Raw genomic sequence first — 15,280 nt, 5'->3', positions numbered from 1 at the left:
GATAAAAAAAAAACAACCCAAACAATTAACCACGCTCTGATGCCTGGAGTTAATGCCCTGAATCCCCCCTGCACTGTCTGATGTCCCCAGCTGGGAGGCAGCTCCGTTTCCCAGCGGGTCCTGGCCCCGAGAGCAGAGAGCGATGGGACAGTCCTGGTCCGAGGGGCTGTAACACCCACAGGGCTCCCCGGAACAGAGACACAGCCCGGCCCAGCAAGGCTCAGGGCCAGTGCTGCCTGGAAAACCAACACGGGGAGCAGAAACTATTTGTTCTTTACTCGAGCAAACAGCCATTGCAGGGTGAGAGTCTAGAGATCCCTCAGCAGGGGACTCAGAGGGACTGGGACTGGCTTTTTAAGCAACTATAGGACTCATACAGGCTTTTTAAGCAAATTAAATCTTCTGGCCTTCATCATCAGGACAGGAGGCTAGACTAATGCTCCAGGGCTGGGTTTCCAGGCAGACCTGCTCATGGGAACGGTGCTGTGGCTCCAGCTCTACGCGGGCAGCTCTGTGTCAGTGACCCCTCCTGAGGAGGAAGGCTCAGAGGTGTGCTGCGTCATCGCCTCTCTAGTCCCTGCTCAGCTGCTAGAGAAGAGCTGGCTTTGGGCTCCCCTCGCCTGGGACGGTGATGCCAGTGGAGAGGCCGTTGCGCTCCCCAGTTTGATGCTGGGTCAGAGAACCCCTCAAGGGCTGCTGAGGAAGGGGCAGGGTGAGGGTCCAACAATAAAGAGGGGAAATCACAAAGGGGCTGTGAATAGCCGGGGGATGGAGTGACAGAAGAAACACCAGGGGACCTAAAGCCAGCTCCAAATCCTACCTGGACCAGCAAAGCCACCAGCCTCTCAACTGAACCAGCACAGACTGGCCACGGAAAGCACGTCAGCATCAGGCGAAGCCGGGTCACAGGCAAGCCCTGGGAGGGGCCCGATCCTGTCAGTGGCATCTCTTCCCCGGCTCCAGGCAGGGGACGAAGGGGGGTCGGGGATGAAGTTCTTCCTTGTGCCTTTCATTCGCTGGGTTTGAGTGCAGGGTCCTGGGTCAGTCCCCAGATCCAGCCAGGCTGCCCAGGCTGCAGCAGCCACACTGCCCTTATAACCACTTGTCTTTTACAAGTCCATTCTTCAGGTGCATCCTGTGAAAGAGCACAGCGGGCAGTGAGCCTCAGCCTCCACGCAGACTCTCCCTTCCTCCCTTTCACAAATCGCTACCGAGGTCAGACCTGTCTTGACAGGCTCACACAGACAATTTGTCCCCTGTCAGCCAGACCAGCTCTGTGGGATCCAGCATCTCGCCAGCCTCTGTGCTCACCCCACGAAGTGCAGATGCTGCTCAGAGAGAACAGCCTCGAGCAAAGAGCCAGCCCGACACGGTGAGCAGGGGAACGGGTGGGCAAGGATTCACGGGACAGAAAGATGGACGGACACGCCCCAGTGCTGAGGCACAGAGACACAGAGTCCTCCCTGCTACCTGCAGCAGTGTTTTACACTCTGTGTCAAGGCATCCTGCTCTTCCATCTTCCAGCCCCGTGGCAAACCCTTTAAGAATGGCTCCAGGGCCCTGGGGGGTCTGCCAGCACCCCTTCCCCAAGCCCACAGATGTTGTCCCTGCATGTCATGCCCCCCTGCACACATACCCTTCTTTCAGAGCACTGGGCATCTGGAGTCCAGCCTCTTTCTTCTTGGCCGTTGTGGTTTTCTTGCTGTCCTCCACGTCGTACTCACGCACATCATTCACCTCTTGCATCTGCCCCATCAGCACCTTGGCCACAAACAGGACGATGTACTGTGGGGGGAGAGGCACCGTCAGCCACAGACGCCAAGGTTTAGAGCTGTTCCACCCAACCTGCTCACTCCCTTTTGCTAAGCAGGACCTTTCTCCACTGTCCTCAACCCCAAGGAGTCAGAGCAGACCCCTCCGGATGGCCAAAGCCCTGGGATGCAGCTGATGACCCGCAGCAGGGGAGGCAGCACTGCTGCGACTACCCTGAACCGATTTCATCCCCACAGGATGAGGAACTCGGCTGCTGCCCTGCTCTTGCTGATGTGAGCCCTCCAAGTCCACCCTTTTCACCCCCTCCCCAAAGCTTCAGGGGATGCCAGAGCATTTACACCCAGATCAAGTTCCAGCCTGCCCCAACTGCTGATATCGCTCCCTCCCCGTGGATCCCTGGGGTGCCAGATTGTCCAAATTCCAGCACAGAGGAGCCTCCTGGGCACTGACCTGGGGTCCCCTCCTCCCCTCTGAGCCATCCCCCAAGTTGTCCGAAGCCGGCTCCATCCCTGCAGCCCCCCAGCTGCCCCTGGGCCAGGCAGGCAGCAGGCGCTGTGCAGGAGAGCAGAGGAGGGAGAAGCTAGTGTAGGGGTTGCTGAGCTCCCCCTACTCACCAGAAACCAGTAGATGTTCATCAGAGTGAGGACAAGGAGCAGAGCATTGAAGAAGAAGTAGAAGGGGATATTAGGGACCGACTGGAGGCTGGAGTAGCAAGTGGCGTAGAGCACCTTGAGGGGGAACCAGTAGAGACGGAACCAGAACCTGCCAGGGCAGAGGGAGCAGGGTGGGTTTAATGGCCCACGGGGATCCCGGGAGAGGTGTGAGACCCAGCACAGCTTCCCCCAGCACAGCCTCCAGCCTCGGGGCAGCCCTCAGCAGCTCCCCTGCACCCCACAGTCCCTGCGCAGCTGGCTGGGGGCTGGACTTCACACAGACCCTGCAAAAGGGCAGCTGTGGAGGGCAGAATACAATTTCTGTGGGCAGACGAGGCTTGGCACCAGAGGCAGGGCAGAGAGGCAGGTCTACACTGCAGCTTCTCTCAACGGGATAGGGGACAGGAGGGGAATATAGCTGGAAGGTTTTCTTAGTCCTGTGCATCCCCAGTTTATCACCAAACCCCTTCGCCGCTCTCCTCAAAGCGAGGGCTCTCGTTGCCACCCCTGCTGTTCAGCGGAGAGGGAGGAAGGACACAAAGGGACAAATGAGAAGTGACAACCTGCAGGTTCCCCATCTCTATTCTTCATTTTGTTTTTTTCTCCTGCCTTGCCCCAAGAGGAACAGCAAGGCTGGAATCTGAGACAGCCCCACGTCCCGTTTCTTCTTGCAAAAAGTGCTTCTTAGTGCTAAAACCAAGCGAGTGGGAAAATGGAAACAGCTCCTCCTCCCCTGGGGTCATTTGTCATGCTGCAAGCGAGATTTCGCAGGCACTTCTGTGGTGACAGACAGCGAAGTGGCTACAGAAGGATTCCAAACCCAGCATGGGGTCAGGCTCTGCGGGAACCTCTTCCCAAACAGTTTTTGAAAGGGTTTGTTCCCATGCACACAAACCCAGCCGGCTGCACCCCGAGGCACCAGGGGGATTGCAAAAGCTGGCAAGGACGGGTGGAACGTGGGATCAGACAAACTCACCAGCTGACGCTGAAGGTGAGGCAGCCAATGTTGGAGATGACGTCGTTGAGGCGATGATAGACTCCCCCCCGGTGCTTGAAGTAGACGTTGAGCTTGGTGAATTCCAGCTGCACATCATTGACGTCGTGCAGGAAGAGCACGAGGATGCCCACGTTGTGGTACCTGTAGGGAAAAAAAAAAAAAGGAGCAGGGAGGGAGATGTGTGGGGAGGCAGGTTGACGTTAGCACCCAGGACCCACAGTCCGTCACGGGAGCAGACAAACTCCCCGAATAATCCAGACGTGGCACAGCACAGTACAGCCACGTGCTGCAGCGGGGGTCTGGCACCAGGCAACGGCTCATGACTGCTGGGGTTGGTGCCGTAGCAGGGAGGCAGGGGAGAATCCACCCCAAGCCAGCAAGAGCCCTCCTGCTACATGCCCGCGAGACGCACGTGAGCACAGAAAAGCTGCAGCTTTTGCTGCGTAGCTGCCCAAAGCTGGCCCGGGCAGGTGGCAGAGGGGCAGTGTCACAGCCAAGGGCCTCACCTGAAAGCGTACGAGAAGGCGATGAGGGTCAGCGTGACCACGTGGTGAAGCAGCATGACAACGGAGTCCTTGCGCCACGTGTCCATGTAGGCGGTGGCATAGATGGAGTGTCCGTAGAAACTGCACTGCAACAGGTAAGCGATGGCGATGTCCGTGGGCACGTCCATGCCCTTCTTCCAGTCTGGGGTGGGACAAAGACACCCAGGTGAACCCAGAGCTACGAGCGCTGGGCTCTGGCAGCAGCAGAGGGACAGGAGTGCAATGAGCAGGGAGCGAGCAGCAGGCAGAGCTGCCCCAGGCAGCCCTGCGCTTTGGGGTGCTCAGGTGCTCCAGCTCCCTCCCCGGAGCTCATCAAGATGCAAAGGAAGTAAGGGCTGGAAGGGAACCCAGGCAGTTTGGCTCCCAAACTCTGCCTTTGGCATGAGGCCCGCTCCCTCTCCCAGATCTAAGGGAGAAGCCTTGATTTATTTCTCTCCTACTTTAAGGACTCAATCCCATTCCCCCTGTAGCTGACACATCCCAGCCCTTGCTGTCTGCAATAGCCACTAGATGACTCTCTCTGTAACAAAATGAAGGGAGACAGCCTGTCCTGCCCTTTCTGTACCCACAGCACCACAGAAAAGGCAATTGAGGGGTTCAGTCTTCTCTTCCGCTCACCCCAACTCCCACTCCCTTGTTCAACCCAGATGTTTTATGAACCTGGACATGCAAACCCATCCCCACTTCTCCCTGGTTCTTACTGTACCATAAAAGACAGATGGTGGGTCGTAGAAGAAGGGGTAGTCGGTGAAGAAGAGCAGGTAGATGCCATATGACCAGGATAATGTGTAGAAAAGCAGCTTCCAGGCACTCTCAGGCATCTTGGCAGCATCTTTTGGCTGCAAGTTGCACCACTCCCCAAAGGGCTGCAAGGAGAGGGGAGAAGTATCGTCACAAGGGGCAAACAGACAGGCCCTGGGGAGCCCGGGGCCGAGGCCGCCAAATCCCCAAGAGACCCAAGCGCTGCACGGTGTGTGCGATACCAGGCAGGGCAAAACCAGGGCCACGAACGCCGTTTTTCTGGCTGCCTTTACAGCATGAAAAAGGAGGTCAAAGAGGCTCTAGAGAGAGCCTGAGAAACAGGAGGCTGGAGATCCTTCCACTCAGCCTTGGGCACGGTGGGAAGCTGCGAAAGCAGAGCCTCGTGGAGGAGGCGGGGGCCCACGGCACACGTCCCGCAGCCTGGGCGCTGCTCCAGCACCCTCGCTCCAGGAGCGGGGCTGACCACAGCTGGCTTTTGCAGAACAGAGTCAATAACTAATAAAATAAAAATCAAGCCCTATCTGCACAGGGAAACCCAGAAGAGGAAGCTGTAACAATACTATCCTGCGCATACGGACCTCACAGCACTGCCAGCTCCCAGAAAAGAGCCTTTTAACTGAGGAAGCAAAGGCTTTGCAGAGTCCGAAACACGTGGCCGCTGCTGCTCCCCAGCCAGCACGGCACAAGCCTCCCCTGCATGTGCATCCTGCGTCAGAGGGGGCCAGATTTGCACGTAACGAGTCAGTAAAGGCTGGGGCACGGGGACCTCTTGCTCTCTCACACCTACCCATCCTCACCCACGTTCCCAGAAGGTTTTCTAGCTGACCAGTGCTGAAACACTGCTGGTTTTTCCCCTGGCTGTGGTTTGCAGAACCCCTCCCACCCGTCAGGACTCAGAAATAGGAGGCAAAGCCTCCCCAAATATGGCCAAAGTGAGGAAAGATGAGCAGTTCTGCGGGTTGCTCGCACTAATCAGAACGAAACTTTCTCAGCCTGACTTGCCCCCGGTCCTGAGGTCGCCGAGCACCACCCAGCTCTCCCAACTGTCTCCCTGCAACAGCAAGACAGCTGGGCCACCGAGGCCAGGGAAAACTGGGAAATCCCAGCCAAAGCAAAGCCCCAGCCCTAACCAGCCTCAGCTCCCCGGCAGTAAAACAGAGCAGCGGATGCGACCCTTCGCCTCGGAGCACGTGCTGGGGAGCGAGCGATGCCGCACGCCGAGCGGGCCCAGGGCTTGGATGTTTTCCCTCCGTGGCAGCTGAGCAACACCAGGCACCATTTCTGCTTCTTGTCACAAGAGTGACGGAGCCGTATCAGCCCGGTCAACCTCCGCAGCCCCCAGCTGGGGCCGCAGGGGAGCCAGTCAACGCGGGGGAGTGTTGCTTAAGGTCCAGAGGGAATCATCGCTACCCGAAACACAGATAACACCCAAACACCCCCCCGGCTGAGAGCACCCCAGGGAGAGACCAGATAAGCTTGAGATGAAAACAAAATGCCTGCAAAGTAACCATACCCCACCCCGGGTCAGCACTCTCTGCAGCCGACGCTCAGCTCCTCAATGCTCAAAGGCTATATTAAGGCCCCAGCTGTCTCCAGGCAGTGGCTGGTCTGGCTTTTAGCCCCCCTCTGCATCAGATTTTCAAAGGACTCCACTCCAAGCATTGTCCCAGCCTAACAGTGCTTTGTTCTAAGCTCTGAATTTCCCAGCACTGGTCAGACCTGGAATCACCGGCCCCACAAAGCTCTGCCAAGTTGTCCATATCCCCTCCAGCTAGAGGCAGGGCTCTGCCCGCCCCCCCCACGCATCTCGCATTCAGAGCACGGCTGTCCTCACTGAGACCAGGAACACGCTGCTGCCAAGGCTCCTTCCAACAGGAGCCACAGTAGGAAAAAGAGGAGGAAGCTTCAAGGGTGAATAAATAATGCAGAGACAGAAAGTCCTGGGCCCAGAAAGCATGAATTATTTGTGTCTCCATAGAGTGGAGTATAGAAGCAGCTCAGATATGGGTTCAGCTCACCACGCTACGACAGCGAGCTGCAGAGCCCCCTGCCCTTCTCAGCCAGGCCTGAATTTAGGATGCTGAGCTCAGCCTCAAATCCCTGCTTCAGCCTGGCTGCTGATCGCCAGCCAAGTCATTTCGCTGCTTTTCTGAGCCTCAGTTCTACCTGCAAAGGGGGGGAAGAACAGCACGTTTCTACCCCAGGTAGGCAGAGCTGACGACAAGGCCCATCACCCACAGGGCAGGCGTGTACTACTGAGACAACCCCCGTTTTACAGGTACTTGGACCCTGGGCAGGGATGGCAGCAGCGCAGCAAATCGCCACCACGAGCCTGATGAACAGTCCACTGCAGGCACGGCAGCAGCTCCCAGTCTGGAGGGAAAGCAAGACCCAGGGAAGGGCTACCCCCCACCCCAGCCGGTGGAGAGGTTTTAGCCCAACGCTCAGAGAGGTTTCAGCCCTCACTGCATATGTGGTTAATGACAAGACCTGGACGGAGCCCTCCTTGTCCCTTAATTAGCCACGGGGCACCTCAGGCTGTACCCAGAGCACTACAGAAATGGGAGCTGGCTCTGGAGCAGGCACACGGAAGGATCGGAAGAGAATCAGCATCACGTGGGGGGCTGGGGGGACAAATTAATGTCCCTGGGATGACCCCACCAAAACCTGGACGCTTGCCCAGGGAAGCACAAGCCCAGGAGATGCACAGACCAGCCCCCACCATGCAGGAGACTGCCCTCTCCTTGGGGGTGGGAGATGCACAAGGAGGGGGATGTCCTCCCATTACCCGGCTGCTGTTCCCACGGCAACGGTGCAGAGATGCCTGTTGCTAAGGGTGACGGGTGCTGCGGCAGGAACAGCGGATCTGGCTCTGGCTGAAAGAGCCCAAGGCTCTTGGCAAGTGATGTAATGGGGCTTCGCTTAAAGGGCAACCAGCTCTTCCTCCCTCCTCCTCCTCGTTACCCCCACGCAAACCTTCACAGGCATCTTCTGATTCACTTGTAAAATTAACAGGTCTGAGGGACGTGACTGTTCCCCCACAGCACCGCCCTGCACAACCTGGGGGGCCGGGGGAGGGAGGGAGCAAAGCCGTGGGTGAGAGCGCGCTGCGAGAGCAGTTTGGAGCTGGAAAGAGAAACCAAATGGAAACTGTCGCTGCCCACAGCTCTGCTGAAGTGTCAAAAAAATACTCGTAGCAAAAAGCAAACACATGCTCTCTCCCTTTTTACAGCCTCCGGCACTAAAGGGAAGCAGCCAGTCCCCTTAAATCTACAACCAGCTAAAGCAGCAGGACACGAGTCCTTCCAGCACGCTGGCAGGCTTGCAGCGATGGGCTATGAATTGAGGCTTGTTAACAGGGGAATTGTACCCCCCAGACCGCCCCCAGCGCCTCTGCCACCTCCCCAGCCCAGAGACGAGGGCCTGGGCCAAATCCCAGCCGTGCCGCGTCTGGCTTCTGGGCACAACTTGTTCCCCAGAGGAACACAAAGGAATGGCTGGCACCAAGCATCCTCAGCCCAGGGAACTGGCAGCTTTACATCAGTTTTTTACTCAATGCAGATGATAATGATGAGCAAGCGGAGCTCCAATTCAAAACCTGGCCACAACCAACAACTACTGCCCCTTCAGCGGCGGCACAGCTCCCTGCAGAACCGTGTGTGTCTGCTCAGAGCTGTGACAGTGCCCTTCCACCCCAAAGGACTATGTCCCCTCTGTACCCAGCCCGGACACCGCTCCCAGACTGGCTGCCACCCCCTGCCACATCAGGGATGGGGCACAGAGCCTGCAGCAGAGACGCAGGAAAATGTCACTGTTCTCTAAACCTGAAAAAATTAGTCTCGTGGAACCTGCGGACCCAAGGGCAGTGGCTGTCACGCCACCAGGAAAGGGGGATGAACTCAGCACAGCATGAAGAGCTCCAGCTCTCGTTGCTCCACCCTACACCAGGCCCCGAGCCGCTCAGTGCCTCAGTTTCCCTTCCTGCCCAGCAGCTAAGACACTGGGAAGCTGGGTTAGGCTCTGGACAACACTTTCCAGATAAACATGTAAGAAAAAGGCACTATGACAATCACAACAAACCAACAGACATTATTTCTTCCTCGATTCCTCTTGCAAACAGTAAAAATTTGCCCCTAAGAGAGAAAAGCAATAGAAGACACTCTTTGAAGACAAGACACAGCTGCCCACAGGGTGCTGCGGGGGCTGAATAACCTCCTCATGCCTGACTGCTGACACAGCGGCACGGGGAGAGCAGCCCCCGCGCCGAGACGCGGCAGCGCAGCTTCAGTCCCCAGGGTGAAGAAAAGACCCATTGTTGTGGTTTTCTCCCCTTGAGTTTCCAGGGTTTGGGCTTCAAAGAGCGGGCAGAGCCCAGCGGGACGAGCCGAGGAAACGGCGTGGCAGAGCCCTCTCCCACCCCGGGGCTCAGTCGGTGTCCTCAGCTCTCAGCAGAGATTGTGCTGGGGGGGGCAGCTTTCAGGACAGTGATAATTCACCCCCCCTTCAAGTCACACGCCCAGTGCTGGGGCTTGGAAAAAACAAGCCTTGATGATACTGTAGGGTGGAGAAAAGTTGCGTAAATCACTGAAAAGGATAATAGAGACCCTTGCTTTTCAGATTCCACATCCCTCCCGGGGCTATACTGTATCACTCACCTAGAAACTCTGCTTTCCTGAGCACATTTTTCTATTTACACACCACTTTTCCTTGCGGAGGACACTGCAATGTCCTACAAATTTTGACACTACTAAGATAGCAAGCTGACTAGTGTCTGGGCCAAAAATGGAAAACATTTACCCACTGCAGATTAAAAACAGACAGCTGGTAAGGATGGAAGTGATACCTGATGAACATCACCAGATTCAGAAGCAGCGTTTACCCAGAACGGATTTTGCTTGCTTACGGACTTACACTTAGCTGACTTCAGGGACTTTAACTCCCAGCAGCAAAGAGAGCTCAGGGTAGTTGAGGGCTGGAAGCATCTGCCTAGGCTTGCCACAGCTATTCTGGATCACCTTTGAGCGTGGATCTAGGCATGCTCTTAGTTTTGTCCATTCAAGCTCACTGTACTGCTCAAGACCTGCTCGGGAGAGGAGTCTGCCAGCACAGCTCGCTGAGCTCCAGGCGCTTCACCAAGCCTTTCCCACGCAGAGCAGCCTGGTCCTATTCCAGCGGCGCTTGGCCTCGGCACTGCTGGGCTCAGCTGCCCTCTAGGATGTTTAACTAATGCAGAGATGCTCAGGTTGCTGCTTTTTAATCAAATTCCTCAGAGCTTGGCTGCAGCCGCTCTCCGCACAGGGGACACACCAAGGACGGTGGCTTTCAGAGACTGGTGGAGCTCAGGCACTAACGGCGGCGGGAGGAGGGGGGCACACAAACCGAGGAGGCTTCCAGGGATGGGAACGCTTGCCTAGAACAGGTTTGGTCTTCATTTCTGGAGCTGGTCTGCAGCTCCAGCAAGCTCCTACAATCAGACATGCCCTGAGTATCATTCAAGTTGGTGCACTCAGAAGTCCAGAAGAGCAGAGACTCTCAGGTCAGACCCCAGGGAGGAAGGACACATCCCTCAGGCCCTCGCAGGGATGCCTGTGCCCCCAGCAGAGCTGACTCTGGGGGTCTCTCCCTACCCAGTAATCCACATTTGCTCACCTAACTGGCATCTTTCCTACACCAAAACAACTCCTTCCCATGTTTACACCAAGTGAGGATTCTGTGAAGAAGAGACAACGGACCAAAAATTATCTTTGCTCAGAGGATGACGGGAAAACCACACCTAACGCACAGGCACCGACCGAGCCGTTGTAACAGGTGAAAGTCCACACTTCCCAACGCCAACCAAAGCCCTCCCATCCCAGGCACAACCTTCACCCCTTCTTCAACCCATCTGGGAGGCCTTTTGTGACAAAGATGTTGCAGGATAAATGCTGCTGTGGCCCTAGAAGACAGCAAGGAGCCTACCTCCTCCCCTCGATCCCACTGATAAAAACGGGGTCACGCAGACAGCACAGGAAGAGGTATATGGCTTTAACGCACTCGTTTCTCAGAGGAGCGGTCACGGCCAGAGCTACATAAGGTGCACTTTATGCTCCAAGCTTCAAGGCCTTGTGGTAAGAGCCATTTCCTCTTCAGATGCAGAGAATCACAATCCAAGCTACAAGATTTATTATTTATAAATAACTGGCAGGAAGATAGTGTTCTCCGGACACTGAGCGGATTCATTTTTATAACTGTGTTTCAGTCCTTACAGGGAACATGAAGGGAGTCAAAGTGAGGAAGGATGCCCTTTGAGCCTGCACTGGGAAGCAAAGTCCTGTGCAGGGGAGAAGTTTCCTCCCAGGGTTGAACAGGTCTTTTTTTTTCTCCCTGAATTTCCTCCTGAATGACCCCACTCCAGTGCTGCCCATATAGGGGTCATGCAATACCAACTGATTTCCTAAATACTGCCAGAGGTTTTAGAGGAAAGCCACAACCTCCATCTTTTCCCAAGGCAACTCCAGCAGAATAAACAGAGAAAAGTTTCAGATCCTTTTAAAATATATATATATAGGGAGAGAGTTGTCTCTCCCTGCTGCTACCCTTCCACCTCTTCACTGGGAGAGAACTGACGCTATCACAATTCCGCTCAGCATCTCATCACTACACATGCAGATGTAGCCACAAGAACCGGCTCTGATCAACCCCCCCTCACTCTTCTGCAATTACAAGCGTGACCCATTTCTCCGAGGGAACGATCCCTCAGCACTCGCACAAGCTGCCAAGCGTCCTCCGAGGGCACCGAGCGGCCTCCACAGCACGGAAGAGCTTTTTTCACGCTCTGATCACCGCTGGCTCTGTAAAGGTGAGCGTCACACAAGGAGAACCTGGAGCACAAAGGAAATTACCTCCAATTTGTTATGACAGGGTTACCTCCAGCCTCATTCAGCCCAGTCCTGGAGTTCCCAGGTGCTGTACACTGCCCGCCAGTAGCCACAGGCAGACAGGGGTGCAGGTAACACAGGGAAATTCAGTCCTACGTAAAAAGCCAGCACGTTACCTCACCTACACACCGCTTCGGCAGCGTCAAATGACTCCAGAGGACTTAGACTGGAACCTTCCACAAGGTCAAGATCTACCTGGCACTACTGGATAAGCAAAGAGAGCTCTGAACAGCAAAGAGTGCGCCACTCATCCAGCAGACAGGGGCAGCAGTAACTCCCGTTGGCCTCATTATGGGATGCAGGCAGCTGTCTTCAACCTGTGAAACAGCCTCTGAAGGAAGCAGGAACGAGGCCTGTCCCACGTAGCTGCAAAGAACCACACGCGGTCTTGTAGCTACTCAAGGCCTCGTGCCACCACACTCAGGGGTAGGAGAAAAGGGTCATCTCTGTGTCCCTGAGAGCCGAGGACTATCCCCTGAGCCAAAATACTGCATCTCTGTAGCTTCTGCCTTTCGGGTCCTACCAAGGGCAGGGGAACCGCGGAGCAAAGCGCCCAGCGTCTCTCTAGGAAAGCAGCGTGGAAGAAATCACCTCGGCCAGGACTGAGCCATCGGAGGGAGAGGGGAGAGCTCCCTGCGTTCCACTGGCTTTTCCCACAGAGAAATTAAACAGAGCTGAGCTTCGCTCTCAGGGATGTCCTGCTCATCCTGTCCTTTGCAAAGTCCTGTATCAGCAGAGAGGGGACAACGGCCAGCAAAGCCCTTCGGAGGCTGCGAGGGCCGGACGCTCACATCCCCGCGTCCCCCGCTCCGAAGGTCAGCGCGGCACTGCGGTACAGCAGCCAGCCAGCCCCACGCCATCGCCGCCGCACCGGCGAGGGAAAGCAGGGAAGGACATTTTTCATGCAAACCACGGATGACACGCAGAAATGTGGTCCTCTCCTTCCCCCCGGCGAGAAAAAAAAACCCCAACCCCTGCCGGGATGCAGCTAAGGGAACATGGCGGGGGGGGGGGGGGGGGGGGGGGGGGGAGCTCTCCCAGTGCAGCGGGATGCTCGGTCCTCCAGGATGCAGCCCCGGGGGAAGAGGCGGGGGGGTCCCTCATGCAACCCCCGCACCCCTCCAGGACGCAGCTCTAGGGGAAGAAGGGGGGATCCCTCATGCAACATCGTCCCCCCCCCGCCCCGGCATGCAGCCTCGGGGGAAGGAGAACGTGCTTTGCCACGCAACAAGCTACCCGAACCCCCGGGTGGAGAAGAGCCCCCCCGGTGCAACCGGCCCCCGGTTGAGAGGAGAGGAGCCCCCCCCCCCAGTACAACCGGCCGCCGGGTGAGAGGAGAGGAGCCCCCCCGGTGCATCGGGCCCCCGGGTGAGAGGAGAGGAGCCGCCCCCGGTGCAACCGACCCCCAGGTGAGAGGAGAGGAGCCCCCCCGGTGCATCGGGCCCCCCCATCCCGCAGCCCCGGCGGTCTCCGGTGCCCCCCCGGCAGCGGGGACTGACCCGAAAGAGGCTGCGGACGGCGGCGCGGCGCAGCGCGGTCCAGCCCAGGGCTCCGAGCCCGCAGAGCAGCACCTCGCCCCAGCCCAGGTGAGCGTTCTCGGCCCAGGTCCGGCGCGACAGCTCCCAGCCGCAGTCCCCGCAGCCCCGCACGGCCTCGGCCAAGCTGCCGTAGCCCCGCCGAAGGAGCTGCCCGTAGCCGGGCATGGGCTCGGGGGGCGGCATGGCGCTCCCGCCGCCGCTACCACCGCCGCCGCCCGCCCATGGCCCCGCCGGCTCCGCGCAGGCTCCGCGCGGGGCGGGACGGGGACAGGGACTCCCCTCCCCGCCGTTACCGGGCGCTAAGAGCCGCCCCCCCGCCGCCTCCCCGGCCCGGCCCCTTCGGGCTCTGCCGGCCCCCACCGCCGAGCTCCCGGGTGGGAGAAGCCTCTCGCCTCCCCCTCGCCCTCCTCCGGAGTGGGAAAGGCGACTCATTAGGTGGTTGTTAATCAGCGCGGAGGGGAGCAGCGGCTCATTAGATTCCTGTTAATCAGCACGGAGAGTCGCAGAATGAAGTTATGGCATAGTTTGTTACCAAAAAAAAAAAAAAAAAAATTTAAAAAATAATCAACAATGCGACTGCTCTCTCGGCCGATGAGCCGTGACAATGGGCTGGAGTCACTCCAGCATCGAGAACCGGGGACAAACACTGAGATGTCAGCGCCAGGGGATGACAATTGATGCTAAAACAGTGGAAAACTGCGATGCCTGCCAAGGTGCACCCTTGGGGGGGCTGGAAGTCACCCACCGCGCCATCGTCCAACACCACAGTTCTCCCTGTTCACCCTTAAACACCTTCTCATTCGATAGGCAAAGAAAAACATTTCTCCAGGTCTTCCTTTTTTCTGTACCTCTCAGCAAAGGCCTCCAAGCAGCAGCAGACTCCCCCCTTCCTCACAAAGAAGCCCTCGGGGTGTTTCCAGCCTACGGCCACAGCTGAGCGGCAGCACCTGTTCAGTCAAAGCAGCTCTGGAATGACGAGATGCACCTGAAAAATGCAAACACACACTCCCAAAAGGTCACCTCCGATGAAAGATTTGACCCAACACCCCCTCCAGCAGGCAGGCAGCTTGCACTCTGGCTAGCTGCCGATTCACACAACTGAAATCTTGTTATGGGTATGTTTAAAATTAAAAGCCATACATCCAGAGTCACGTACAGACGCTTGGCTGGCTGGGAGAAGCATGACTTTAAGATGAGGATTCTCCTAAAATGCCAACAGTTAAATTGTCTCATGGGAGGGCACCACAGGAACCTCGGACACAGGCAGCACTGTGGTATTCGGTTTCAGCCGTGGAGGAGTAAATGGGGTTCAGCTGTGTCCTCGTGCACTAAAATTATTGGCTAAATTGCAGCTGTGGGACCCTTCCTACATCATGATGATGACGATGGAGAATAATCATTATCATCATCACAGGCACTTGTGGAACTGTAACTTGAACCAGCTTGATAGGGAAAGAAAAAGACAAAATATGAGTTTTATCTCATTTAAAGTCATTCCTCTGACCACAGCCGTTCCGCCTTCGTTTTCTGGAACGTCTCTAATTGCTCTGGGGCAGCAATGAGAAAACACAACCCCGTTCCCCTCCGAGGTCCAAACAACATGTCCCCCCACTCTCACAGTGACAGCGCTGCCTCCTGCTATGCCACTTGCTTTTATTGTTTACATTTTTAAGTCAATTTATCATGGCCCATCAAGTGGGGAATGGCTGCCCTGAACACACAAGCCCCTTTCACATCTCCCTCCGACAGCTCCACAAAGGCAACATTCATTCAAGACTGGACCATGAATAACCCCTCGTTGAAAAGAGCTGCTCGCTAAACAAGCCAAGGAGAGAGACAATGAGGCCTTTCAGAGCGAGGTGGGCACAAAGGAAACGCCAGTTAGACACATTTACAGTGGAGTATAAACCCCTCTTCTCCCCCTCCCCAAACGCAACCCAAGAGAGAATTCAAAAGATAATTTGGGTATCAGAGAGCAGGAGGTCCCAGCCGAGGGCTCCACGGGGACATCTCTGCTCTCGGCACCCCTGGGGTAGTCTGAAACGCCAGACCGGAGCCCGAGGGCACAGCAAAGCGTGATCATGGGGTGCTGGAC

At 56.7% G+C, this 15,280-nt stretch overlaps 1 protein-coding gene across 2 annotated transcripts; it reads right to left on the bottom strand.

Moving 5' to 3' along the window:
* Window positions 1-256: 256 nt before the first annotated feature.
* CERS1 (ceramide synthase 1) lies at window positions 257-14,672 on the bottom strand. 2 transcript variants are annotated; one of them, XM_074808450.1, is made up of 7 exons: window positions 14,034-14,672; window positions 4,675-4,834; window positions 3,930-4,110; window positions 3,403-3,564; window positions 2,388-2,535; window positions 1,637-1,785; window positions 257-1,135 (listed from the first exon to the last, which is right to left on the bottom strand). In XM_074808450.1, exons 2-7 carry the CDS (start codon window positions 4,787-4,789, stop codon window positions 1,093-1,095), a joined length of 798 nt encoding a protein of 265 aa, XP_074664551.1. In that variant the 5' UTR covers window positions 4,790-4,834; window positions 14,034-14,672; the 3' UTR covers window positions 257-1,092. The 2 variants fall into 2 exon arrangements, with proteins under 2 accessions (XP_074664551.1, XP_074664550.1); XM_074808449.1 differs by lacking the exon at window positions 14,034-14,672 and adding an exon at window positions 13,147-13,477.
* Window positions 14,673-15,280: the final 608 nt, after the last annotated feature.

This window comes from Strix aluco, chromosome 29 (assembly GCF_031877795.1).
Source record: "Strix aluco isolate bStrAlu1 chromosome 29, bStrAlu1.hap1, whole genome shotgun sequence".
Classification (NCBI taxonomy): domain Eukaryota; kingdom Metazoa; phylum Chordata; class Aves; order Strigiformes; family Strigidae; genus Strix; species Strix aluco.
This window is presented reverse-complemented; position numbering and strand designations above follow the sequence as displayed.